Source organism: Oncorhynchus tshawytscha, linkage group LG09 (genome assembly GCF_018296145.1).
Source record: "Oncorhynchus tshawytscha isolate Ot180627B linkage group LG09, Otsh_v2.0, whole genome shotgun sequence".
In the NCBI taxonomy this organism is placed as follows: Eukaryota; Metazoa; Chordata; class Actinopteri; order Salmoniformes; family Salmonidae; genus Oncorhynchus; species Oncorhynchus tshawytscha.
In genome coordinates this window covers 25,142,355-25,169,677 of record NC_056437.1, presented here as the reverse complement: position 1 = coordinate 25,169,677, position 27,323 = coordinate 25,142,355, and the positions used below count along the sequence as shown (strand labels likewise).

Below are 27,323 nucleotides of genomic sequence, written 5' to 3'. Positions count from 1 at the left end.
TGGAACAGCAGCTCTGAATTTGAATGATAAATGCTTTTCACACTATTTGACATTTCTATTTGAAATCATCAGTCTCAAGAAAAAAGGTACTTTTCAGAAAATATTTTGCTGTCTACATTAAACGAATTCCAATATGTACCTGCAAAGCTTCTCTCTCTGTCACGCTTGATATAGTCATCCTTATATTAATGGTCTCATTTTATGCACATCCACAAATTCCGTCCGTGAAGGACCTTTGGAGCAATTAGAATGCTACTCTTTAATCTATTTATAACCGTTACTCCACAAGCATGACAGCAAATTTCAAAGGCTATCAGGATTTAGATTTGTGTTAATCTCCATGGTGTGCGCAATCACCTTGTCCATTGTAATGGGGTGTTAAAAATGTGATGGGACAAGCGTTGAGAAGGAGACAGATCTGTAGCGAGAGATCTCAGCTCTAAGTAATTAATATCTGCAGAAGGCCCTGGCTGTGGCTTACATGACACTGATGAATGCTGCAGTAGTAATAGTAGCAGCACAGTTAACACTGGGGAGTGATGATGTGTCTGTGTCACAGCCTGCATCTAGTCTTCTTCAACTCTCCTGAGGGTTGAGAATGTTGTGTGTGTGTGCAATACATACAGGAAAGAGTGGACCTCAGGCTGAAATATTGGTGAAAGCAAACCTAAACTAAGCCCTCTTGCAATTCCTTTATGACTTCCCTGATCCCTCATACTGAGGTCGACATTTAATGACTGTCTAGACAGGTAGACACTTGGTTCTTGGATTGAATTGAGAAAAAGTCTATACATCTTTGAAATAGACTTAGAACACATCTGCATACGGTCAGGTGTTCAGTACTGTAATAAACTCTAACCTATTACATCTATAAACAGTTAATTTATTAATCATAACCTCATATCATATCATCATTCTGAACAGTCATAACCTCCTTGCATCTGCAAAAACCTGAGCCTTACTTATGATTCAGTAGAACACCAATTGGTTTAATAATTTATTTACTAACTAATTAAATGGTAACACAGAAGAAACATACTCACCTAATACTTTAAAAACAGGTCCCTAGCGGAATGACAATAACATGTCTGCTTGTTACAAAAGAGATGGAGAGGGCAGAGAGGGAGAGAGACATTTAATCTTGGCACATGTAGAAACTACTCTCGCGTACAGTAATCATATACACAAATTCACACAACTGTGTCCTACCACCTTTCAGCATGGGAGATGAGAACTGTATCATTGGCTGTCGATTCTGCTGAGGACGACAGCAGCTTATTCATAGAGGTTTCTGCCATGTGTCTCTCAGTGTGTCTCCTCTGCTGTAATGGATACATCTGTTGGTGTGACACCAAAGGGTAGGGAGAGGAGGGCAGAAACATTTCCTACTCTAACTCTTTAATCAGCCGTTTGATTTCCCACTACTACACGGCTCCCTGGGGGCTGCAGCTGGGAAGGGAGGACTCCCAGTTGGTCATAACTACAGGAGGGCAGGTATAATTTTATTACCAATCTTAATATTCCCACCCTGCCAATATACTCTATATGTAATTATCCTCAATGTGTTCTGATGGGCAGAGCACTAAACAAATTCTCTCTGCATTTCACAACAGATACTCAGGCCAAAGGGGAGAGATGCATTTTTCATCTGGTCATGTAAAATTGAGGAGACTTCATAGACTTGGTTAGTAAATCAAATCAAATCAAATCAAATTTATTTATATAGCCCTTCGTACATCAGCTGATATCTCAAAGTGCTGTACAGAAACCCAGCCTAAAACCCCAAACAGCAAGCAATGCAGGTGTAGAAGCACGTAGAGGGTTGGAGAGGGCTGCAGAGCAGAGGGATACCCCAGCCAAAACAAGTTATCACCTCCACCAAGTCAGTATGTGTGGAATATTTCACATGGCAAAGAAAAGCCATCCACTCAAATGTCAACTGAGAGCATTAAGGCCCTCACATATACACATACTGCCTACACACTTTACAGATGTGTGTTAAACCACAGTCTCATAGGTAACACTCTGTGATCGATTCCGATACAGTTTGATTCCATGCCCAGTGGATATTGTGGTTCAGCATCATCAGCATCAGAGTGAAAACAGCCCTTGAAGACTAATTGAAAGGTCTGGTGAATTACTCTGATTTTAAGTACATGTGAGTCTTGCTCTATACGAGTTCTCCGATGAAACATTACCCTTAAACAAAGATCAATAGTCTTGTCCCTGGGAAGAGAGGTTCAATCTGAGAGAGCCCCACCACAGTCCTGCTGTGATGTATTGATATTTATGTGGTTGGGTTAAACATTTAATTCCAATGGTCAACTGCTCAATAAATGCTATTAAGGAGAAGTAACTTTAGACTGCAGCCGGCACGGTCCCATCAATGAGGGTTTGTCTACTCTAGACTGATGAGTAGAGTGAGTCTCTCCAGAGCACCAAATTACATTACCACTGATGCCATAGGCTGCCATGCTCCCTGCTTCCCTGCATCCTGTCATTACTGCTGATTTAGTTGCCATGAATCAGTTATGAGTTGTAACCCTCATTATTAATATTATTGATTTACTGTCATACAATTCTTAATACATGATAAATTGCAAATTGAGCCTACCATGATAGGTTAGAGGTTAAGTCAATACTAAGTGTATTAGCAATACCTTATTTTACTCAGTGACATGTCAGTCCAAAGGCATGTGATTAGTGTAGCCACCACTGCCACTAGTGATAATCCTTCATCCGCTTTGGCTCTGTGCGTTAATACCTAATTGATCCTTGACTGATAATGTGGCAATGGTCATTGATGAGATAGGATGTCATTCAAACCCATTACAGCTGTCACTGATGGCAGAGATCAGGACCACATTTCCAGTTGTTTCCCTCCTCTTTCCCCCCTATTTTCTCTACCTTATGGGGCAGAATAACCAAGGACATTACCTCAGCATCTGTTGCCTGAGGCCCCACCATCAGCTAATCTGCCTCTGTATTTACTGTGGTGCCATTACTTGTAATAGCAAAACAATCAGGCTTTATGGCCCTCTAAGATGAAGTACAATGGAACGGAGGCTGCATGTCATTTAATTCTTAGGGGATTGTCTCTGCCTGCAGCATCCCCATTGTACAGGCTCAACAAATATGAAATGGTGGTATGATAAGGGCAATAACTGGGCTCAGTGGAGCCAGTGATAAAGTAAGAATTCAATGGATGACCTAGGGCAGCTGGACTCGCACTCTGCATCTCATTGATTTTACTCCAGAGAGAGAAGACTGGCTGGCTGGCTGCTTCATCATATTGGAAATGTTAGTGTGGGAGAAATCAGTGTGCTATTTTTATTATAACCTATGCTTGCACACTGAACCTTAAGGCATTTCTTAAGGAGGTGGTTTGTAATTTAAGTTGTATGTGTTGAAATTTGATTGGTTTTTGACTAATAATGGTTCAACAGCCGGAGGACGAAACTTGGTTTGTTTGGCCTTCAATATGGTGTTAATAAGTCTGAACCACATTCCAAGAGACGAGCCTTTGTAAAAACCATTGTTTCTCTACGCTTGCAGAGAGTCTTGTTAGGCTATGAGAGATATCTAGAGGAGAAGCTCTTGAATGCAGCGTCGCAAGCAAATAATTTTCTCTTTTATCAGTTCTGTGCTGTTCCTGTAGCATTAATGTAAACAATTAATGATAGTCTTTGAGTGACACATGGTATTGTTTACTATTGGCCCCCTTGAGCAGTTGTTGATGTGCTGAGGCAGCCAGGTAAGATAATGATTTAACACAGTATTACAGCCGGGAGAGTTATGTACAGAGTTGTGTACAGGTTTATGAGGGCATCCTGGGATAAATCATAGTTGCTGCACACTGTACACTAACACCAACTTTAAACCACATGTGGTACATCAAATACACGAAACGACTTCCTGCAAAGTATGCCACACTGCACAATGGTGTCAGGAAGTACAATGATGTATAGTACACAACATGAAGAGAGCTAAAGTGAATCCTTAGTAAATAGACAGACACTAAAACCCCTGGCTCTGTCAGTCTTATTGAGTTTGATTGCTGGGGGAGAGCATCGTCTACTTTCAGCACTAATATCCAAATGTCTTCTGGCAGGCAGGGAGAGGGGTTGAAATTAAATTGCCTTCCAAAGTGTACTTTTCCTTAATGCCTCGTGTCGAGCGGCAGAGGGCTGTAAAACTGTTAGCTTTAATGTCGATTTTCATATGCAGCCATGAGAAGAAAGGGAAATAAAGAGCAGTGATTATACCATTTGAATGGGTTCTGGAAAGCTTAAACGTTTTATGTTGCGACAGCGTAATGCTCCCGTGCTCAGTCTCTGCACACTCAACCCCCACAGTGGTCTCAGGTTCAGCATTCTACACTGTCCCTTTTATTCCCATGTCTTGGGGAGCAGGAGGAGGAGGAGGTAGTGACTGGTCGACAGCAGGAGAGCAGGAGTGTGAGCTGAGCTGAGAGCTTTGTTTGAAATGTTTCCACCTGCGTGTTGACACAACCTAACAGCTCATTTCCACTTCAACTGTTCCTCCAAATCATATTAATGAGTAAAGGATTGAGTCAGACATACTAAACAGTTGGGATCCTCCACAGGGTCCTTGTCTTTGCTCTCTGTTTTCGAAGCTGGCTGTCACACTTAGCCTACTAGTGCTTAAGTCTCTGTAGACACAGGCGATTTAACAGCTTTGTTATCCTCAATATTCACTAATGTTGTTATTTAGAAACAGTAATCAGATGAAACAATCAGATGCAACACATTCTTGGTATCATCACACCTACAGATGTAGGGTCTTAATTTGAGCCAGTTTGCTACAGCAGGAAGCAGGTTTGCTACATGCAGCAACAGGCAATATGAATTATTATGTGGATTATAATTAATGTACATTTTTGTAGGGGGTGATGCATTTTTCATATGGAAAAACTTCAGAAGCCTTTTAAAACCTCAAATACATTACAAGTTTTACATGCATTGCAGTAAAGTTCCCCTGCAACAGGGTGATCAAATTAAGATCATACATCTGTACAGTAGATCTCTATGAGTTAGGCAAGAGACAGGCATTTTTACTAAATGTTTTTTTTTCACCTTTATTTAACCAGATAGGCAAGTTGAGAACAAGTTCTCATTTACACCTGCGACCTGGCCAAGATGAAGCAAAGCAGTGCGACAAAAACAACAACACAGAGTTACACATGGGATAAACAAACGTACAGTCAATAACACAATATAAAAATCTATGTACAGAGTGAGCAAATTAAGAAAGGAGTTAAGGCAATAAATAGGCCAATAGTGACAAAGTAATTACAATTTAGCAATTTACACTGGAGTGATATACAGTATATCACAAAAGTGAGTACACCCCTCACATTTTTGTAAATATTTGAGTATATCTTTTCATGTGACAGCACTGAAGAAATGACACTTTGCTACAATGTAAAGTAGGGAGTGTACAGCTTGTATAACAGTGTACATTTGCTGTCCCCTCAAAATAACTCAACACACAGCCATTAATGTCTAAACCGCTGGCAACAAAAGTGAGTACACCCCTAAGTGGAAATGTCCAAATTGGGCCCAAAGTGTCAATATTTTGTGTGGCCACCATCATTTTCCAGCACTGTCTTAACCCTCTTGGCCATGGAGTTCACCAGAGCTTCACAGGTTGCCACTGGAGTCCTCTTCCACGACATCACGGAGCTGATGGATGTTAGAGACCTTGCACTCCTCCACCTTCCATTTGAAGATGCCCCACAGATGCTCAATAGGGTTTAGGTCTAGAGATATGCTTGGCCAGTCAATCACCTTTACCCTCAGCTTATTTAGCAAGGCAGTGGTCGTATTGAAGGTGTGTTTCCAATCGGCAGCTTTCCAATCTTTATGAAACTCGGACGATATGAAAGAGAGGTTGAATAGACTAGTAATAGGGTTTGCAACAATACTGGCGGATAATTTCAGGAAGAGAGGGTCCAGATCGTCTAGCCCAGCTGATTTGTAGGGATCCAGATTTTGCAGCTCTTTCAGAACATCAGCTGTCTGGATTTGGGTGAAGTATTTGAATGCTTTATCTTACACCACCTCTGTCTGTCACCATTATTTTAATTTAGGTCCAGTGTTAAAAGTATATTTTTGCTTCCATGGTGTATTTTCAATAAATGCAAGGTTTTGGTGTTATCTGCACTGGAACTCAAGAACATAATTTCAGAGAGCGAGCATGCTGCGCCAGTGAGGCAGAGCAGAGCAGAGTGGGCCTGCGCTCCGACAGACAGAAAGGCCTGTTATATAGCGCTCATTAAGGACATGGTTAGCTCAATCCATCATCCACGCCAACTAATGATTGCTACCATACATCCCATGTAGGACCATCCGTTTAAGGACAGGGACGCAGAGGAAGTTGAAGCCCATTCATCTTGGTGCGCTGGACTCACAGCGCTTTGACAACTGGTACAGAGACAATTCTTCTCCCCACTATCACATTAAAGTACCAGCTATGAAATGGAACTGATCTACAATTCTACTTTTACCCTGTACACCAAACCTAAATCTCCGTGCCATAGCTGTGTGTGTGTGTGTGTGTGTAGACTTTGCAGCACACTGAAACTCATTAGTGATTGCAGACATGTCACAATCTATTTGCAGATGTACTTTTAAACTGCAATTAATTGCAGCAGATGGAGTGGAATATTTATAACTCAAGTAGAAAACTGACGAAAACAGCCCTGCTCGACCCAATTACAGTACATTCTTCATACACAACATGTACTCTGTGTGTGTGTGTGTGTGTGTGTGTGTGTCTACACTCCGTTGGTTTACTGTATGTATAATTAAAGTGAAATGGTAGCACTGAGAACAACTAATTCCACTTCGAACAACCATGGTGAAAAAATTCACAAAGAGAAATAATATCAAACAGGTCATCACTGATTAAATCCCCTCCCTCCCTCCCTCTAGCCTTCGTGCTGAGCTGTGCCTTCCCTAAGGAGCCAGCCAACGGGGAGGTATCAGTGACTCACCTCCATGCTGGGGGAGAGGCCTACTTTCAGTGTCTGACCGGCTACCAGCTGCAAGGCCCCACCATGCTCGCCTGTCGCAACGCCACTACACCTTACTGGAGTGGCAAGGAGCCAAAATGCCTGGGTAAGAGACAACAACACTGATTCCTTCCTGCCAAACACAAACACACATACACATAGACACATATGCACAGACACACACACCGACTTCAGCTCATCAACTTCCAGGATCCATTCATCTGCTTACTGAGAACCAATGGGAAATTATAGTAAACCCTCAGAGAACACCACAGAGACTGACAACTGAGGAAAATAACATTTCAGCTGAATGATTAAAGTAATTAAACTCAGTTTAAATGGACTGGGTGTTATTTGGCACCCACTGCCCAGAGGTTAATTGGGGTTTATTGTGTGCTCTATTTGGTAGGCCTATCAGGTGTCTGGCTTACTGCTGTGCGACTTTAATTTTCTCTCTGTAACCCGTATCCCCTGCTATTCAAGCTGTTTAATATAAATCCAGGGTTAGGGGCAATAGTGCAGTTGTAAACAAACATGCCCTTGTTACCTCAGCGACTAACATGTCTAGCCTACTCGTCTTCACAAAGAGTGTTTCCCACAATAGTTGCAAAGTATGGGGAAATAGTACACGTTCATATATGAATAGCAGGCCTGTGACATTTGTCATAAGTCATGTCATAAGAAAATAAAATGTTTTGGTCGCACTCGCACACCGATTCATTCCCTCCACACTACATATTACTCTGTTCCATTCATGGATTTGTTCATTAAATGTTACTACAAAAATGAATCATGGTAAGCAATTAAATCGATATGATTAAGCTAAAATCAAAGTAAACACTTACCTTGTTTCCCTTGCATACTATCAAGGGGGTATTTTTTTTCCAGGGTCGCAAGGTGTGTGAAATATAGGTGTGTTCGAAAGTTCAATATTTAAACCAGAGCCATATATTTTGTATTTGTCTAATTCTAGACATACAGTTACATAGCATTATTTAAATATTCCCCATGTACTGTTAATGGGGTGCTAACATAAAGAAGTTAAGAATGTAAGCTCTCTCCACAGCTAGGTTTAAACGTTGATATTTTTGGATAGCTCATATGGTTGGTACATTATCAAGGAGGGTGGTCACGTGTGTCTGCAAGCAGAGGATCAGTAGTTCCAGTCCTAGATGGGGACAGAGACTGTGACAATATACTGTTAGCGGCACAGTCACGGTTTCACTGGTGCCGTTGTGCTCAGCTCAACACTATGGCCGTTGTGGAATAAGTTTTATGGTTGAATGTAGCACATGGGGGATGTGTGAAACGTGCGCCACCTAATTGCTAACTTTTCGGTGGCGCCAACTGATAAGGCACTTTGGGAGGGTGGTCACGTGTGCTATGAAAGCAGAAGTCCTGGGTGTGAGCTTCGGTGTGAGCTGAATCAGGAGGAAGTGGTACTTGCTAAAAGAAGCATGACATCTGTTATACTAGCATGGCTGCCATAGAATGTTGAAGTGTCATGTAATGCATCATAATGCCCATTCTAGTCATTCGTGTATTACACTAATATGATTGCCATAGAATGTTGTAGGGCAGTGGTATTCAAAAGGCAGGGACCCCATTTTCTTAATAATCACATCAACAAATAACCTTCAATTCAATACATTTACTCAATAAAATTGTACTTTTCAAATGTCTAATCTTTCTCAAAAGCGTTTTGTGTGTTGTCCCGTATAGCCCCCCCCACCTCTCTGATTCAGAAGAGTTGGGTTAAATGCGGAAGACACATTTCAGTTGAATACATTCAGTTGGACAACTGACTAGGTATCCCCCTTTCTATAAAATAATCTGTACTCTACATTTTTTGTTCCAAATTATTTTGTTTTTGTGTTTTGGTTTATATGCCAACCCCACTGTGACCCCGACTTTGAATACCACTTTGTGTAGGGTCATGTAAATGCATCATAATGCAGAAACCTCAATGGCCCAACTCTTTAAATACATGGCTCTGGTTTAAACCAACCCTGAGACAAATGCTGAATTGCGATTGGACAATCAGGCACATGAGCAAAATCGGGACATTCCAAGGATCCCACCTAAAACAAAAATGTCCTGTTGTAGCCAGACATGGAAGGGTGTGGCTATACTTCCTGCTGTATGGTCAAATTGCTGTCAGGAATGATGATATAGTTTATGTTGTTAGTGTTCTGACTTATGTTGCTCTTCGTCCTGTTTATAATTTGTAAATCTTGTAAGTGGGCCTAATTAAGGCAACTATTTATATCCACTTTGCAAATAATAGCACTCAGCACGACGGCCTACCTCACAACATGTAACGCCCATGCCTCCCTGTATAGTAATGATACAAGCTACTTCCCACTGGGCACAGACGTCAGTTGAACATCTAGATTTGATTTACATTTGGTAAAGTTGTCAACTACTATGAATTCAACATGAAAATTCACCATGTCATTGGATTTAGGTTAAAAGTTGGGTGAAAAATGATTAAAATCTTTTACGTTGATTACTTTTCGCAATCAGTTTTCCACTCTGATTCAGCGTCATCACATATATTTTTATTTGTTGAAATGACATTGATTCAAACAGTTTTTGCCCAGTGGGTTAGGCCTAAGGTGAGCTTTTACAACATGTCAGTCTAGCATCCTCAATTAGGCCCAAAGTTGATTGGTTGTGCTGAGAGGCCTGGTCTGTTAGTGTCTGATTACCAGTATGGGGAGAGGGAGCATTGCTATGGAGACGAGACCGGGCTAAACCAGCCCATTTGGACCTGGCTACACTACACTAATTAGTAGTGGGCTGCATGACTATCCTTCACCTGCTCTCAATTAGCATAGTCTTTTCTGCCAGCCTCACTCTCACTCCCTACAGCTGTTCTGCACTGATACTGTTCTGCTGCTCTGCTCTCCTCACTAGTTGATCACACAAAGATACAGTCAGTCAGTCAGCCAGTCCCATAGAGATAGATAGAGAGCTCCAGTGGCCAAGACACCATTTTAGCATGGGCAGCACCATTGAGGACTTTCACGATTTTGAAGTAGTCAACTGGGTGGGACTTCCTATGGGTAAAGGAAGGATCACATAATTCCATCCAGGTCATCAGGAGGGATCAGCCAATGAATTATATTCATGAGCAAACATTCCATACCTGCAGGTGGCAGTAGATCGACAACTTTGGCTTTATATCTGTTCAAACAACACACTCCAGGTGGCAGTATGCACCAAAATAGTAGAAGAAGAAAATTGACTACTTCAGAATGTAGATGGCCTCAGTTGCATTGCCCATGCTCTCACAGACGCCATAATGTGACAGATACAATGTTGGTCCTTTAACTATCTCTATGGTCAGCACAGGGATGGAAATGTTCTTCCTCCAAACCCCATGTACTGATAACTTACCACACTCAGCAGAGAGAGAGAGCAGAAAACAAATATTGTTTTTGAAATTAAGGGACATTTAAGCGGTTTTCTGTCTCTCTTTTTCTCTCTGAGTTTTACCCTTCCCTCCCTCTCTGTCGATCTCATTCTCGCTCTTATCCAATCTATTTTCAATGCAGCTTCCTGTGGTGGGATGATCAAAAATGCCACGTTGGGCCGTATTGTCTCTCCTGGTTTCCCTGGCAACTACAGCAACAACTTGACTTGCCATTGGGTCCTGGAGGCTCCTGAAGGCCACCGGCTTCATGTTCACTTTGAGAAAGTGGCTTTGGCTGAGGATGATGACAGGTAGAGTACACACACACACACACAGAGAGAGAGAGAGATTTGTTTTTACAGTGCACATTAATCAACGTTTCAGTAAACGTGCCAGTTGAGCCAGTCGGTAAATTTTCAACTGCAGTTCCTGGACAGGTTATTAAAAACAATTACAATAACAATACAGGAAAACAATGAGCGGTGAGTACATGCAGAACAACATAGCACAAGCACCATGTAGCATACAGACAGAGCAACATAACATAAAAAGCAACAAAACAAAATATATAAAAGCAACTAGTGTTTCCACACCTCACAAGCTTCAGACAACATGGAGAGCTGCAATACACAGCTAGGGATTATGTTCACAAGTCTGATTGGCCTTTAGCCATGTCTTTATGTTTTTTGTGAAGGTGCGATAGGTGGTGCAGTTATGTGTGTCTGATGGCTGTGTGTTCCAGACATGGGAAGCTCTCACAGAGAAAGCAGATTGACTAAAGGTGCTTTTTCTAAAGGGAACTATATAGTTACCTCTCATGAGTTAGGCAGTATGTTAAGTGGGGGAGTATCATAGATTTGAAGTACAGTTTTACTACCTCTGTAGTCAAACAATTGTGTATGAATTGAAAATTAGCTAGGTTGAATTTGGTTATTTGAGTTACCTTTTTCACCTGCTTTTAAAAGAGAGGTTGGAATCAAATATGATGCCAAGGTACTTAAAATCGGATACCACCTGGATCTTCTCCCCTGACACAAACATCTGGCTCAGTGGCATCAGTTGTCCTCTTTGTGAAGAACATGCAGATGGTTTTTTTTCACATTGAGATGCAAACACAAGTCACTGAGCCACTTTGTAACCTGGACCATTACAGTAGTGAGTTCCTGTGCAGCTTGATGTTTGCTCTTTGCATTCACATATCACTATATCATCTGCATACATTTGAACTTCAGACCCAGTACAAACAGAAGGCAGCTGCATTAATGTACAGGCTGAACAGGAGGGGCCCCAGTATTGACCCTTGGGGCATGCCCACATCATAGCTGAGAATGGGTGGCAGCTCATTGCTCACTCTGACATGCTGGGAACTGCCTTCAAGGTATGATTTCATCCATCTCAAGGCATCGGGGAAAAGTGTGTGTGTGTGTGTGTGTGTGTGTGTAGAGCCACCTTTTGCAGCAATTACAGCTGCAAGTCTCTTGGGGTATGTCTCTATAAGCTTGGCACATCTAGCCACTGGGATATTTTCCCATTCTTCAAGGCAAAACTGCTCCAGCTCCTTCAAGTTGGATGGGTTCCACTGGTGTACAGCAATCTTTAAGTTATAACACAGATTCTCAATTGGATTGAGGTCTGGGCTTTGACTAGGCTATTCCAAGACATTTAAATGTTTACCCTTAAACCACTTGTGTGTTGCTATAGCAGTATGCTTAGGGTCATTGTCCTGCTGGAAGATGAAGCTCCATCCCAGTCTCAAATCTCTGGAAGACTGAAACAGGTTTCCCTTAAGAATTTCCCTGTATTTAGCGCCATTCATTATTCCTTCAATTCTGACCCATTTCCCAGTCCCTGCCGATGGAAAAACATCCCCACAGCATGATGCTGCCACCACCATTCTTCACTGTGGGGATGGTGTTCTCGGGGTGTTGTGAGGTGTTGGGTTTGTGCTAGACATCGTGATTTTCCTTGATGGCCAAAAAGCTCAATTTTAGTCTCATCTGACCAGAGTACCTTCTTCCAAATGTTTGTGGAGTCTCCCACATGCCTTTTGGCGAGCACCAAACATGCTTGCTTATTTTTTCTTTAAGCAATGGCTTTTTTCTGGCCACCCTTCTGTAAAGCCCAGCTCTGTGGAGTGTACAGCTTAAAGTGGTCCTATGGACAGATACTTCATGTAACACTTAGATTGCACACAGGTGGACTACTTAATTAATTATGTGACTTCTGAAGGTAATTGGTTGCACCAGATCTTATTTAGGGGCTTCATAGCAAAGGGCTGAATACATATGCACGCACCACTTTTCCGTTTTTTATTTTTAATAATTTTTTTAAACAGTTATTTTTTTCCGTTTCACTTCACCAATTTGGACTATTTGGTGTATGTCCATTACATGAAATCCAAATAAAATTCAATTTAAATTGCAGGTTGTAATGCAACAAAATAGGAAAAACGCCAAGCGGGGTGAATACTTTTGCAAGGCACTGTATGACAGGTTTTACATCTGGTTGTCAGAACGCGATTCAACACTGGATAACAACGCACAACTTTACTCCATATATTGCAAGGACATGTTTTCTTAGGTTAGGCGACTAAATCCCATATGTGAGTGACTTGGATGAAATTGATACGGCTTTATGTAATTTCAAATCATTAACTGTATTCCCTCATGCAAATTAATTGAGGGACTACACAGGCCAGTCAGACGCGGGGAGCAGAGATTTAATTACATTTTTGTACTATAACTACTGTCTCAAGGCTATGTAACAAATGGACATTTAATGAAGCCGCTGGCTGCTGAGTTGATGAGAATGTTATCACAGGTTTATTACAGCCAATGATGAAACACTGAGCGCCACTTCAGAACCACTCACCACTACCTTTTGATGTTTCTCTTAGTCCTCAATGACAAATCAATGTGTCCCATTTTCCCTTCACCCTTTTTATTATGCAATGTTTTTGACTGTTTTTTAGACTCCTAATAAAGAATGGGAACAACATTGACTCGCCTCTGGTATATGATTCCTATGAGGTGGAGTACCTGCCCAATGAGGGCGTGGTGAGCACAGGACGTCACCTCTTTGTAGAGTTCACCACAGACGGGACTGTGACTTCCACAGGAGCAGCCATCAGATATGAAGGTACTGATGCAATGTGTGTGAGTGTGTCTCGTATGTGTGTGTGTTGACTACATTAACTTAATAGAATTATACTAGAAAACATGCTTCAAAGGATCAACACTGATATGTCTTTACCTTTTCCTAAGAGGAGGGCAAATTGAGGATTGATGTTGACTTAATATAACAAAGAATATACCTGTGGGGTTTTTATCCCACAGCTTTTGCGAAGGGCACATGCTATGGGCCTTTTGTGAAATATGGAAACTTCACTAGCAGTAACACAGCTTGCGGTGTGGGTGCGGTGGTGGAGTTTGCCTGTGACCCGGGCTACACTCTGGAGCAGGGCTCAGTCATCATTGAGTGTGTGGATGCAGAAAACCCCCAGTGGAACGAGACAGAGCCAGCCTGCAGGGGTGAGTCCTCATTCCATTAAAAACTCAGTCCACAGGATTTCATCAGCTCAAGTTTGGTTAATTCTCTATCAGCAAATTGAGTACAATCTAGGAACCCCAGCCACAATAAAGCCAGCTACCCCAGTCTCCCAAGACCTGAGTTAGGAGCTAGTGCACAGCTTTAGAAGTCAAAGCCCAGTTTTATTAATTCTCTCCCTGCTTATCTCTCTCTTTCACCGTCCTTCTCTCTCTCTCTCTCTCTATCTATCTCTCTCTCTCTCTCTCTCTCTCTCATACGTGTGTATATATATATATATATATATCAGCAACTGGAGTACGATCTAGGAACCCCAGCCACAATAAAGACCTAGGGATACCTCTCTCTCCCCCACAGACACGCACACTGACCTCTAACCCTTGTTTTATCCACTTTTCCCCCGCGCTGTCCCACACCACACTACCCATGATTGTACAGCTCTTCGGCAAAGGTAGAAATGAAAGGATTTCATTTCTGCTGTTCAGGGCCAGAGAACTATATTTTTCAGCGTTAGCAGTTTGTAACAGTTCTAGACCAACACTCTTAGGCTCCCTCAAGGAGCATGGAAAGTCATTATGAATGGTATTCTGTTCAGCAGTGATACTCTTTCATGACAGTATTTTATTTACCCCTGTGAATTCACATGGCCTTTAAAAGATGTTCCACAGTCAACAGACCAACATCAAAACCAGATATTTTTAAAATATCATCAGCTCAGCTGGCACTGACAGTTAAGATTTTCAATCACTGATCACTTGTTTTTCCTATTTGAAGATGGCTATACTGTGAGTACTGGGCGTACACTGTGTCCGTTTGTATATAGGTGTTTTTGTTTTTTACTTTTTGGGAGTGTTGGCCTTGGACTTGACTGTGCTTATGTGTGTGGCCCAGCTGTGTGTAGTGGTGAGATCACAGATTCAGCCGGTGTGGTTCTTTCTCCAAACTGGCCCGAGGCCTACGACAAGGGCCAGGACTGCATCTGGGGCATCCACGTGGAAGAGGACAAGAGGATCATGCTAGACATCCAAGTGTAAGTGCCATCTCTCCGCTTCAATGGCAGCAGAGGTCACACTGAAGTTCAAATCAATCTCATATCATTTAAGGTCACAGCCTGCTTTTCTTCTTCATTAACATTTTAAAGAGTAGATAGATCTGTTTCAAGTTATGCTGCATAGGGAAGAGACATTTTCACTACATACACAAGCACTCACATACCCTTGCACATACACACTCTCAAACATAGGCAAAAGAATACTGCAAGTTCAGGAGGCAAAATCTCTGAATGTGGAACTATCCTAAAGGGAAAGCATTGCTACTGATGTTGTAGTCAGAAATTAAATCTATGTTTTCATCCAGTCCATTGAATATTCAGCACAGCTTCCAGCACACTCTCTGACCAGATTAGCCAGTAAGCCTCCATGCTCTCCCTTTCCCTGGTGTGTGTCTCATAGTTGGCTTTCAGAATATGCTCTGGCAGTGAGACCACTCCGAGCCACTTATCCAGCTCTCTCAACAACGTTAATTCACCACTTAAACACACACAAACCCTCCTGCAGCACTTTCAGTAGGCCTCGGCCCCTCCAATAGTTTTTTTTGTGCTCTGCTGATCCTCTGCTGTCTCTTCAGAGCACTCTGCCAAGAGAATGGACCAGTTTAGTTGGACATGATCAGAGAGCCTGCCTGACTCCGTTATCTTCCTGAGTGAAGTCTCTTTAAAGTCTCACCAAGTTTCACACTGTGTGTGTGTGTGTGCGTGTGTGCACATGCATATGTGATGTTTACTCTTTGGCAGTCAAACAAGTTCATATGGGTTTCATACGCTGGCTGCATGCTGTCCACAGAGAATATAGCAGCTTAACTCCCATGAGATTGTATAAGGTACATGTTTCTTCTCATCATATGTGAATCATGTTTTTGCCTGAAGCAGTAGCACAGGAGCATTGAAAGGTCTAAGGCACTGCATCTCAGTGATAGAGACGTCACTACAGACCCTGGTTCGATTCCAGGCTCTATCACAACCGACCGTGACTGGGAGTCCTATTAGGCTGCACACAATTGGCCCAGCGTCATTAGGGTTTGGCCGGGGTAGGCCGTCATTATAAATAAGAATTTGTTCTTTAAAAAATATATATATATATTTCACCTTTATTTAACCAGGTAGGCAAATTGAGAACAAGTTCTCATTTACAATTGCGACCTGGCCAAGATAAAGCAAAGCATTTCGACTCATACAACGACACAGAGTTACACATGGAGTAAAACAAACATACAGTCAATAATACAGTATAAACAAGTCTATATATGATGTGAGCAAATGAGGTGAGATAAGGGAGGTAAAGGCAAAAACTAGCTTGCCTAGTTAAATAAAGGTTAAATAAATAAAAAATACTACAGTTTACTATAGAATGCAACAGTTTACAATAGAATACCACAGTACTTACTGTAGAATTCTGTAGTAAACTGTAGTACTGTAGAATACTATTCTACACACAATTGCATCCCTCGATCATATGTATTTTGCATGCGCTAGAATACTATAGTACAGTGCCTTGCGAAAGTATTCGGCCCCCTTGAACTTTGCGACCTTTTGCCACATTTCAGGCTTCAAACATAAAGATATAAAACTGTATTGTTTTGTGAAGAATCAACAACAAGTGGGACACAATCATGAAGTGGAACGACATTTATTGGATATTTCAAACTTTTTTAACAAATCAAAAACTGAAAAATTGGGCGTGCAAAATTATTCAGCCCTCTTAAGTTAATACTTTGTAGCGCCACCTTTTGCTGCGATTACAGCTGTAAGTCTGTCTCTATCAGTTTTGCACATCGAGAGACTGAAATGTTTTCCCATTCCTCCTTGCAAAACAGCTCGAGCTCAGTGAGGTTGGATGGAGAGCATTTGTGAACAGCAGTTTTCAGTTCTTTCCACAGATTCTCGATTGGATTCAGGTCTGGACTTTGACTTGGCCATTCTAACACCTGGATATGTTTATTTTTGAACCATTCCATTGTAGATTTTGCTTTATGTTTTGGATCATTGTCTTGTTGGAAGACAAATCTCCGTCCCAGTCTCAGGTCTTTTGCAGACTCCATCAGGTTTTCTTCCAGAATGGTCCTGTATTTGGCTCCATCCATCTTCCCATCAATTTTAACCATCTTCCCTTGTCCCTGCGTCCCTGCTGAAGAAAAGCAGGCCCAAACCATGATGCTGCCACCACCATGTTTGACAGTGGGGATGGTGTGTTCAGGGTGATGAGCTGTGTTGCTTTTACGCCAAACATAACGTTTTGCATTGTTGCCAAAAAGTTCAATTTTGGTTTCATCTGACCAGAGCACCTTCTTCCACATGTTTGGTGTGTCTCCCAGGTGGCTTGTGGCAAACTTTAACCGACACTTTTTATGGATATCTTTAAGAAATGGCTTTCTTCTTGCCACTCTTCCATAAAGGCCAGATTTGTGCAATATACGACTGATTGTTGTCCTATGGACAGAGTCTCCCACCTCAGCTGTAGATCTCTGCAGTTCATCCAGAGTGATCATGGGCCTCTTGGCTGCATCTCTGATCAGTCTTCTCCTTGTATGAGCTGAAGGTTTAGAGGGATGGCCAGGTCTTGGTAGATTTGCAGTGGTCTGATACTCCTTCCATTTCAATATTATCGCTTGCACAGGGCTCCTTGGGATGTTTAAAGCTTGGGAAATCTTTTTGTATCCAAATCCGGCTTTAAACTTCTCCACAATAGTATCTCGGACCTGCCTGGTGTGTTCCTTGTTCTTCATGATGCTCTCTGCGCTTTTAACGGACCTCTGAGACTATCACAGTGCAGGTGCATTTATACGGAGACTTGATTACACACAGGTGGATTGTATTTATCATCATTAGTCATTTAGGTCAACATTGGATCATTCAGAGATCCTCACTGAACTTCTGGAGAGAGTTTGCTGCACTGAAAGTAAAGGGGCTGAATAATTTTGCACGCCCATTTTTTCAGTTTTTTTTATTTATTTCAGTTTGAAATATCCAATAAATGTCGTTCCACTTCATGATTGTGTCCCACTTGTTGTTGATTCTTCACAAAAAAATACAGTTTTATATCTTTATGTTTGAAGCCTGAAATGTGGCAAAAGGTCGTAAAGTTCAAGGGGGCCGAATACTTTCGCAAGGCACTGTAAATACTACAGTATTATCAACAACAAAAACTGTAGTAAATGCTACAGAAATGTCCTCAAAAACACTACAGTCCACAAAAACAAGATTAAAAAATAAATACTCCAGTATCTCAGTATACTCCAGTGAGAAACCTACATGCAAAGTATAGATCATAAATTGTGTTTCCTACAGGTTATTGAAGAGAGTAGAAGTTAACCCTGACCTGGGTACAGGTTATGGAGAATGTGCACTTTTAGCATTTCTCCATTAGGTACTAAAAAAGATACTAAAACAAAAACACTTTAGTAAATACCACAGTAATATCCCGGAAAACATTACAGTAAATGCTGCATTATACTACATTCTGCAAAAACACTATAGTAATGTGTACAGTATACTACAGTAAATACTACGGTATTCACTCTAGTGTTTTGTAGACTTCAGTCCTCAAAAGTCCTCTAAAAACACTACAGAGAATACTATAGTATTCAATCTCCTACCATAGTATACACTATCATGCGGGAACATTAAGCATGCAGTAATACTACATCAAATATTTGTATAACTAAACCAAGATAGACCAGAGCCTGTTGTTTCCAATAGGACCAAATTAGTCATAGTGGGCAGAACAAGCAAGGAGGTGGGCAGAGCAAAGCACCAGCTAGCCCAAATCCTATTGGCCCCTTCTAGCATCATCTGCATATTTCCATTAGGGAACGCCTACTCAATTTGCCTTTGCACTCCTTCTAAACAACGCAATTTAAAAAAAACTTTGGCAAAGGGTAAAGTCAACAAAACTTAGTCCACTCTGTCCATAACATATTTTATTTTTTGGAAACATAAAACTGTTTTGAGATCAAATGTTTCATCAGTGACAAAATTTGCAGAATCGATCTTCTCACACTGCCGGCCACTGGGATTCCTCTCACTACCATTGATTGAGGGGCTGCTGTCAGTACATTAGTCATGCAGACATACAGTCGTTTGCTGTCATGATTAATATCTGCTCATTTGTTATCATCTGCCAATCCATTGTTCCATCATTATGTTATTTCATTAGGGTAGTAGATGTCACTGCCAATGCTGGCTGATTTAAACTGTTGACGTAATGAAGTCTGAGATGCTACGACATGTAGGCTGGCAGACAAACACCCTCATTATCTGCTACTTTTCATCAGCATGTACAATGCTTTTATTCTTATGTAGTGAGTGAAAATTGTCTTGAAAGTTGTTTAAAATTAGTGAAAGGAGCACTGGTCCTTTAAGTTTCCTCACAGCTCAGCAGCCACTGCATCAAGGAGATGGATAGAGAGACAGAGAGATGGAGAGACTGATAGAGAGGAGAAACAGATGGAAGGGACCTTGGCCTCCTCCTCACATGGTCAGTCTTACCCAGCATTCTCCCTGCTGGGCAGAGTGAAGCTCACACAGTGGTGCACCGCAGAGGTCCCCCCCCCCCCCTAGAGGGGAGATGCCATAAACCCTCCAAGTTCCAGAATGGGGTAAAAATGGCAGCCATATTGGTCAGGGAGAAATCCAAACCATCTAATTGGAATAAATGGCAGTAGAGACATAATCCTGAATTTACTTACACAGGAGAATAAAACAAAGGCATGTGATATATCAAATTATGTAATAAAATGATTGTCAACCTAAAATATTGTCATATAATCATGAATACAGTTTATATGGGTTTTATACACATTTTCTGTATAAATTGCATCTAAAATATATGTAAAGAGATTGTAAATGTAAAAGAAAAAGCTGACTGTGCTATTATATGATACAATATCAGTAATTGATGCATTTACAGCTTGTCCTATCATCTACTGATTTCAGCCAGTGTATGGCTGCATCGTTTGAATGGAATGTTGGAATATTGGCAGTTAATTTGAAAAATGTATGGAACCATTCCTCTAAAACTGTCTAGGTAGCTACCTAACAAACATAGACCAAAGAGCTGTCAAAGGACACCAGAAACAAAATTATAGACCTGCACCAGGCTGGGAAGACTGAATCTGCAATAGGTAAGCAGCTTGGTTTGAAGAAATCAACTGTGGGAGCAATTATTAGGAAATGGAAGACATACAAGACCACTGATAATCTCCCTCGATTGGGGCTCCACGCAAGATCTCACTCCGTGGGGTCAAAATGATCACAAGAACGGTGAGCAAAAATCCCAGAACCACACGGGGGGACCTAGTGAATGACCCGCAGAGAGCTGGGACCAAAGTAACAATGCCTACCATCAGTAACACACTACGCCGCCAGGGAGTCAAATCCTGCAGTGCCAGACGTGTCCCCCTGCTTAAGCCAGTACATGTCCAGGCCCGTCTGAAGTTTGCTAGAGAGCATTTGGATGATCCAGAAGAAGATTGGGAGAATGTCATATGGTCAGATGAAACCAAAAATATAACTTTTTGGTAAAAACTCAACTCGTCGTGTTTGGAGGACAAAGAATGCTGAGTTGCATCAAATCAAATCAAATCAAATTTTATTTGTCACATATACATGGTTAGCAGATGTTAATTGCGAGTGTAGCGAAATGCTTGTGCTTCTAGTTCTGACAATGCAGTAATAACGAACAAGTAATCTAACTAACAATTCCAAAAAACTACTGTCTTATACACAGTGTAAGGGGATAAAGAATATGTACATAAGGATATATGAATGAGTGATGGTACAGAGCAGCATAGGCAAGATACAGTAGATGATATCGAGTACAGTATATAGATATGAGATGAGTATGTAAACCAAGTGGCATAGTTAAAGTGGCTAGTGATACATGTATTACATAAGGATGCAGTCGATGATATAGAGTACAGTATCTACGTATGCATATGAGATGAATAATGTAGGGTAAGTAACATTATTTAAGGTAGCATTGTTTAAAGTGGCTAGTGATATATTTACATCATTTCCCATCAATTCCCATTATTAAAGTGGCTGGAGTTGAGTCAGTGTCATTGACAGTGTGTTGGCAGTAGCCACTCAATGTTAGTGGTGGCTGTTTAACAGTCTGATGGCCTTGAGATAGAAGCTGTTTTTCAGTCTCTCGGTCCCAGCTTTGATGCACCTGTACTGACCTCGCCTTCTGGATGACAGCGGGGTGAACAGGCTGTGGCTCGGGTGGTTGATGTCCTTGATGATCTTTATGGCCTTCCTGTAGCATCGGGTGGTGTAGGTGTCCTGGAGGGCAGGTAGTTTGCCCCCGGTGATGCGTTGTGCAGACCTCACTACCCTCTGGAGAGCCTTACGGTTGAGGGCGGTGCAGTTGCCATACCAGGCGGTGATACAGCCTGCCAGGATGCTCTCGATTGTGCATCTGTAGAAGTTTGTGAGTGCTTTTGGTGACAAGCCAATTTCTTCAGCCTCCTGAGGTTGAAGAGGCGCTGCTGCGCCTTCCTCACGATGCTGTCTGTGTGAGTGGACCAATTCAGTTTGTCTGTGATGTGTATGCCGAGGAACTTAAAACTTGCTACCCTCTCCACTACTGTTCCATCGATGTGGATTGGGGGGTGTTCCCTCTGCTGTTTCCTGAAGTCCACAATCATCTCCTTAGTTTTGTTGACGTTGAGTGTGAGGTTATTTTCCTGACACCACACTCCGAGGGCCCTCACCTCCTCCCTGTAGGCCGTCTCGTCGTTGTTGGTAATCAAGCCTACCACTGTTGTGTCGTCCGCAAACTTGATGATTGAGTTGGAGGCGTGCGTGGCCACGCAGTCGTGGGTGAACAGAGAGTACAGGAGAGGGCTCAGAACGCACCCTTGTGGGGCCCCAGTGTTGAGGATCAGCGGGGAGGAGATGTTGTTGCCTACCCTCACCACCTGGGGGCGGCCCGTCGGGAAGTCCAGTACCCAGTTGCACAGGGCGGGGTCGAGACCCAGGGTCTCGAGCTTGATGACGAGCTTGGAGGGTACTATGGTGTTGAATGCCGAGCTGTAGTCGATGAACAGCATTCTCACATAGGTATTCCTCTTGTCCAGATGGGTTAGGGCAGTGTGCAGTGTGGTTGAGATTGCATCGTCTGTGGACCTATTTGGGTGGTAAGCAAATTGGAGTGGGTCTAGGGTGTCAGGTAGGGTGGGGGTGATATGGTCCTTGACTAGTCTCTCAAAGCACTTCATGATGACGGATATGAGTGCTACGGGGCAGTAGTCGTTTAGCTCAGTTACCTTAGCTTTCTTGGGAACAGGAACAATGGTGGCCCTCTTGAAGCATGTGGGAACAGCAGACTGGTATAGGGATTGATTGAATATGTCCGTAAACACACCGGCCAGCTGGTCTGCGCATGCTCTGAGGGCGCGGCTGGGGATGCCGTCTGGGCCTGCAGCCTTGCGAGGGTTAACACGTTTAAATGTCTTACTCATCTCGGCTGCAGTGAAGGTGGGACCGCATGTTTTCGTTGCAGGCCGTGTCAGTGGCACTGTATTGTCCTCAAAGCGGGCAAAAAAGTTATTTAGTCTGCCTGGGAGCAAGACATCCTGGTCCGTGACTGGGCTGGGTTTCTTCCTGTAGTCCGTGATTGACTGTAGACCCTGCCACATGCCTCTTGTGTCTGAGCCGTTGAATTGAGATTCTACTTTGTCTCTGTACTGGCGCTTAGCTTGTTTGATAGCCTTGCGGAGGGAATAGCTGCACTGTTTGTATTCAGTCATGTTACCAGACACCTTGCCCTGATTAAAAGCAGTGGTTCGCGCTTTCAGTTTCACACGAATGCTGCCATCAATCCACGGTTTCTGGTTAGGGAATGTTTTAATCGTTGCTATGGGAACGACATCTTCAACGCACGTTCTAATGAACTCGCACACCGAATCAGCGTATTCGTCAATGTTGTTGTCTGACGCAATACGAAACATCTCCCAGTCCACGTGATGGAAGCAGTCTTGGAGTGTGGAGTCAGCTTGGTCGGACCAGCGTTGGACAGACCTCAGCGTGGGAGCCTCTTGTTTTAGTTTCTGTCTGTAGGCAGGGATCAACAAAATGGAGTCGTGGTCAGCTTTTCCGAAAGGTGGGCGGGGCAGGGCCTTATATGCGTCGCGGAAGTTAGAGTAACAATGATCCAAGGTCTTTCCACCCCTGGTTGCGCAATCGATATGCTGATAAAATTTAGGGAGTCTTGTTTTCAGATTAGCCTTGTTAAAATCCCCAGCTACAATGAATGCAGCCTCCGGATAAATCGTTCCCAGTTTGCAGAGAGTTAAATAAAGTTAGTTCAGAGCCCTCGATGTGTCTGCTTGGGGGGGATATATACGGCTGTGATTATAATCGAAGAGAATTCTCTTGGTAGATAATGCGGTCTACATTTGATTGTGAGGAATTCTAAATCAGGTGAACAGAAGGATTTGAGTTCCTGTATGTTTCTTTCATCACACCATGTCACGTTGGCCATGAGGCATACGCCCCCGCCCCTCTTCTTACCAGAAAGATGTTTGTTTCTGTCGCCGCGATGCGTGGAGAAACCCGCTGGCTGCACCGCTTCGGATAGCGTCTCTCGAGTGAGCCATGTTTCCGTGAAGCAGAGAACGTTACAGTCTCTGATGTCCCTCTGGAATGCTACCCTTGCTCGGATTTCATCAACCTTGTTGTCAAGAGACTGGACATTGGCAAGAAGAATGCTAGGGAGTGGTGCACGGTGTGCCCGTCTCCGGAGTCTGACCAGAAGACCGCTTCGTTTCCCTCTTTTTCTGAGTCGTTTTTTTGGGTCGCTGCATGTAATCCACTCCATTGTCCTGGTTGTGAGGCAGAACACAGGATCCGCGTCGCGAAAAACATATTCTTGGTCGTACTGATGGTGAGTTGACGCTGATCTTATATTCAGTAGTTCTTCTCGACTGTATGTAATGAAACCTAAGATGACCTGGGGTACTAGTGTAAGAAATAACACGTAAAAAAACAAAAAACTGCATAGTTTCCTAGGAACGCGAAGCGAGGCGGCCATCTCTGTCGGCGCCGGAATATATCCAAAGAACACCATACCTACTGTGAAGCATGGGGGTGGAAACATCATGCTTTGGGGCTGTTTTTCTGCAAAGGGACCAGGACGACTGATCCGTGTAAAGGAAAGAATGAATGGGGCCATGTATCGTGAGATTTTGAGTGAAAACCTCCTTCCATCAGCAAGGGCATTGAAGATGAAACGTGGCTGGGTCTTTCAGCATGACAATGATCCCAAACACACCGCCCGGGTAACGAAGGAGTGGCTTCGTAAGAAGCATTTCAAGATCCTGGAGTGGCCTAGCCAGTCTCCAAATCTCAATCCCATAGAAAATCTTTGGAGGGAGTTGAAAGTCCGTGTTGCTCAGCAACAGCCCCAAAAAATTACTGCTCTAGAGGAGATCTGCATGGAGGAATGGACCAAAATACCAGCAACAGTGTGTGAAAACCTTGTGAAGACTTACCGAAAACGTTTGACCTCTGTCATTGCCAACAAAGGGTACATAACAAAGTATTAAGATAAACTTTTGTTTTTTCCCAAATACTTATTTTCCACCATAATTTGCAAATAAATTCATAAAATATCCTACAATGTGATTTTTCTGGATTTTTTTTCTCATTTTGTCTGTCATAGTTGAGTGTACCTATGATGAAAATTACAGGCTTCTCTAATCTTTTTAAGTGGGAGAACTTGCACCATTGGTGGCTGACTAAATACTTTTTTGCCCCACTGTATCACAGTCATAGTAAGTACATTGTTCCTCAATAAAGTAGATATGACCAAAATCAGAGCTAGTAAGGGGGGAAATAAAGCCAAGTGGGGTTTATTTGATGGGCTTGGGGTTTAAATAACATTTCAGATACTTTGGTTAGGGATCATGTTGCTCGAGAGCATCTCAATCAGTACAATAGCAACTGATGCATCTGAAAGCATTAGTCTAGCTAAGATACTGTTTATGGCTGACCCTGTAAAAACAACCCTTTTCACTGCACCTATATGGTATATGTGACAATACAATAACTTATTTTTTATTTTATTTTAGCTTTAAGACAATTCACTAATTTGTTTGTATAAGGCTGTGAAAATCTTTAGAGAGTTTACTGACTGACTAAGTTCCCTGGTCCTTGAATTTCGGTATCATTCTTAGCCACATAAGCTTCCATTAAATTGATCCTGCTCTACCCAACTCCAGCTAAGCTCCAACCTGGTCAGGCATGCATACATGGCAGAAACCCACTTCTTCCCTGACCCTGCAATACCCCACCGTCACACTGTTGGCCATTTATCTGAAATGAGTCTGCTGGTCTTGTCTTGGGTGGGGAGTCCCCAGTGTGCTAACTGTCCCAGAGCGAGAAACAGCGCGAGAGAGAGGTGTGTAAGTGAGAGCGGCTACCTGTGTATGTGTGAGTAGCAGGAAGGGAAAGACCTCTGATGGGTGGGAGCGGGTTCATTATAAGGGTGGGCTCACACTTTTTCCTGTTAATGAGAATCCTTTCTCTCCTCTATTATCATTCATCACTGTGCCTGTGCTCGCAATTACTGAGGAACAGTGTGCATAATGAGGACTGATTAATTAATTTAGGCCAAACTAGGAGGGCTGGCTCAGTGCTCATTAAAACAGCACACTTGGGGCATGGACAGTCGGGCAGCAGCACAGGTGGCAGTCATGCACACCTGCCTGTGACTCACACCGCCGGGTACAGGATGGCATGTCTACGGCAGAGGCCAGGTGAAGATGTAAGTGTCGTTTCACCAATAACAACCTTCATACATACAGCAGCTAGCTACCAGGGTCTATTAAGGAATTTCAGAATTTAATTCAATTCAACCATGAATTGAAAGCAGAATTTGAATTGGATACACACCATGGAAAGCAGAATTTGAATTGGATACACACCATGGAAAGCAGAATTTGAATTAAAGGAAAGAAAAAATTTAAGCATTTGCCACGTATTACGGCAAAGAATACCGATACCATTCCACATATCCAGATTAAAACTCAAACATGTCACACTTTATTTTTTGTCAGGAGACTAGAATGATCCCTTCCATTCTATAGCGTTTGATGCATTCTGGAAAAGGTATTTTATTGAATATTTGATAACATATAAGTCATTTTAAACCTACAAAGGGATATTAGAATATTTCCATAGTACTGTAATTATTTACAATTATTTTAAGGAGAATGAGTCATTAAAAATGTAAAATGTCATCCAAATATTTTACACTGTATTGGTCACTATGTCGAAATAAACCCTCTAGTGGAGGCTCCTGGAATTGCATGTGAATTACTGACTATGATTGCTGGCTCATGCATCTGTTTTGCAACTGACAGTGCTATAGGTTATAGTCATCATAAAGAGATGGATCTAGACTGATGGTGGTCCTCTGTACTTTGGAATGTCTCCTCCCCTCTTCCCTCTCCTCTTCCTCTCCAGCTGGCAGGGTGCCTGTACACAGGGCAGCATTGTGTGAGTGATGCGCTCGGGGGCACAGGGATTTGGCAGGATTGTCATTAATAAGTCATTTTTCATATGCTCCCTGGCCCAGGCACCAGAGCCCTGGCCTTTAAAAACCAATATTTAACTTTCTAATTAAAAAGAGAACCTCATTCCATTTAATTGTTTAAAAATAACAAAAGTCCAGATAAATCTGGGGTTGAGAGGCAAGAGCTGTGTTTACTTACCATCTCAGAGGTGTTCACTGTGTCTGGAACAGCCAGGGAGGCTTTGTCAGCCATGACTGTTTTTACATTAAATCTAGGAGAGGAATTCAAACAATGGAACGGGTGTTTGGTGGTTCTCTGCTTAGAAAGTGTCCCACCCTCTCAGCCCAGCCCACCAGAGCCAGCATGCCACTGGACCAGGGCAGCACACAGCCTTCCACAGTCTCTCATGACTGGACACATCCACTGAGAGAGCTGCTCCATGGGTCCACAGATACACTTCTAGAGAATGCCTACATTCATGGCAGCATGCTAGTATTCCAATCCAAGTTACATTTGAGCTGTCCAACACCTCTGAGATTGAGGTGTAAGTAATTACTTTCTGCTCAGCTTCTGCCTGCCTCAAGCTTTTTTCCTCTCATGGAGACAGGGAAATGAAGATACTACACAATGCTCTTCATTCTGACCAGCTGTTTTTCATGCTTCTATTTCTGCAGAGGAAAACTGCTTTTACAGCAGCTGGATCCCTGAGAAAAATCTAAATCTCAAGTACCTGTACCTGTACACTTG

At 42.5% G+C, this 27,323-nt stretch overlaps 1 protein-coding gene across 3 annotated transcripts in view; it reads left to right on the top strand.

Annotated features, from left to right (window-relative positions):
* The window catches only part of LOC112257625 (seizure protein 6), a 228,209-nt gene that overhangs the window by 178,832 nt on the left and 22,054 nt on the right, over positions 1–27,323 (top strand). For all 3 annotated transcript variants that reach the window (XM_024431336.2, XM_024431338.2, XM_024431337.2), the window contains exons 5-9: positions 6,957–7,142; positions 10,597–10,765; positions 13,426–13,592; positions 13,790–13,984; positions 14,892–15,030. In XM_024431336.2, coding sequence (XP_024287104.1) covers positions 6,957–7,142; positions 10,597–10,765; positions 13,426–13,592; positions 13,790–13,984; positions 14,892–15,030 — 856 coding nt within the window. The remainder of the gene's footprint in view (positions 1–6,956; positions 7,143–10,596; positions 10,766–13,425; positions 13,593–13,789; positions 13,985–14,891; positions 15,031–27,323) is intronic.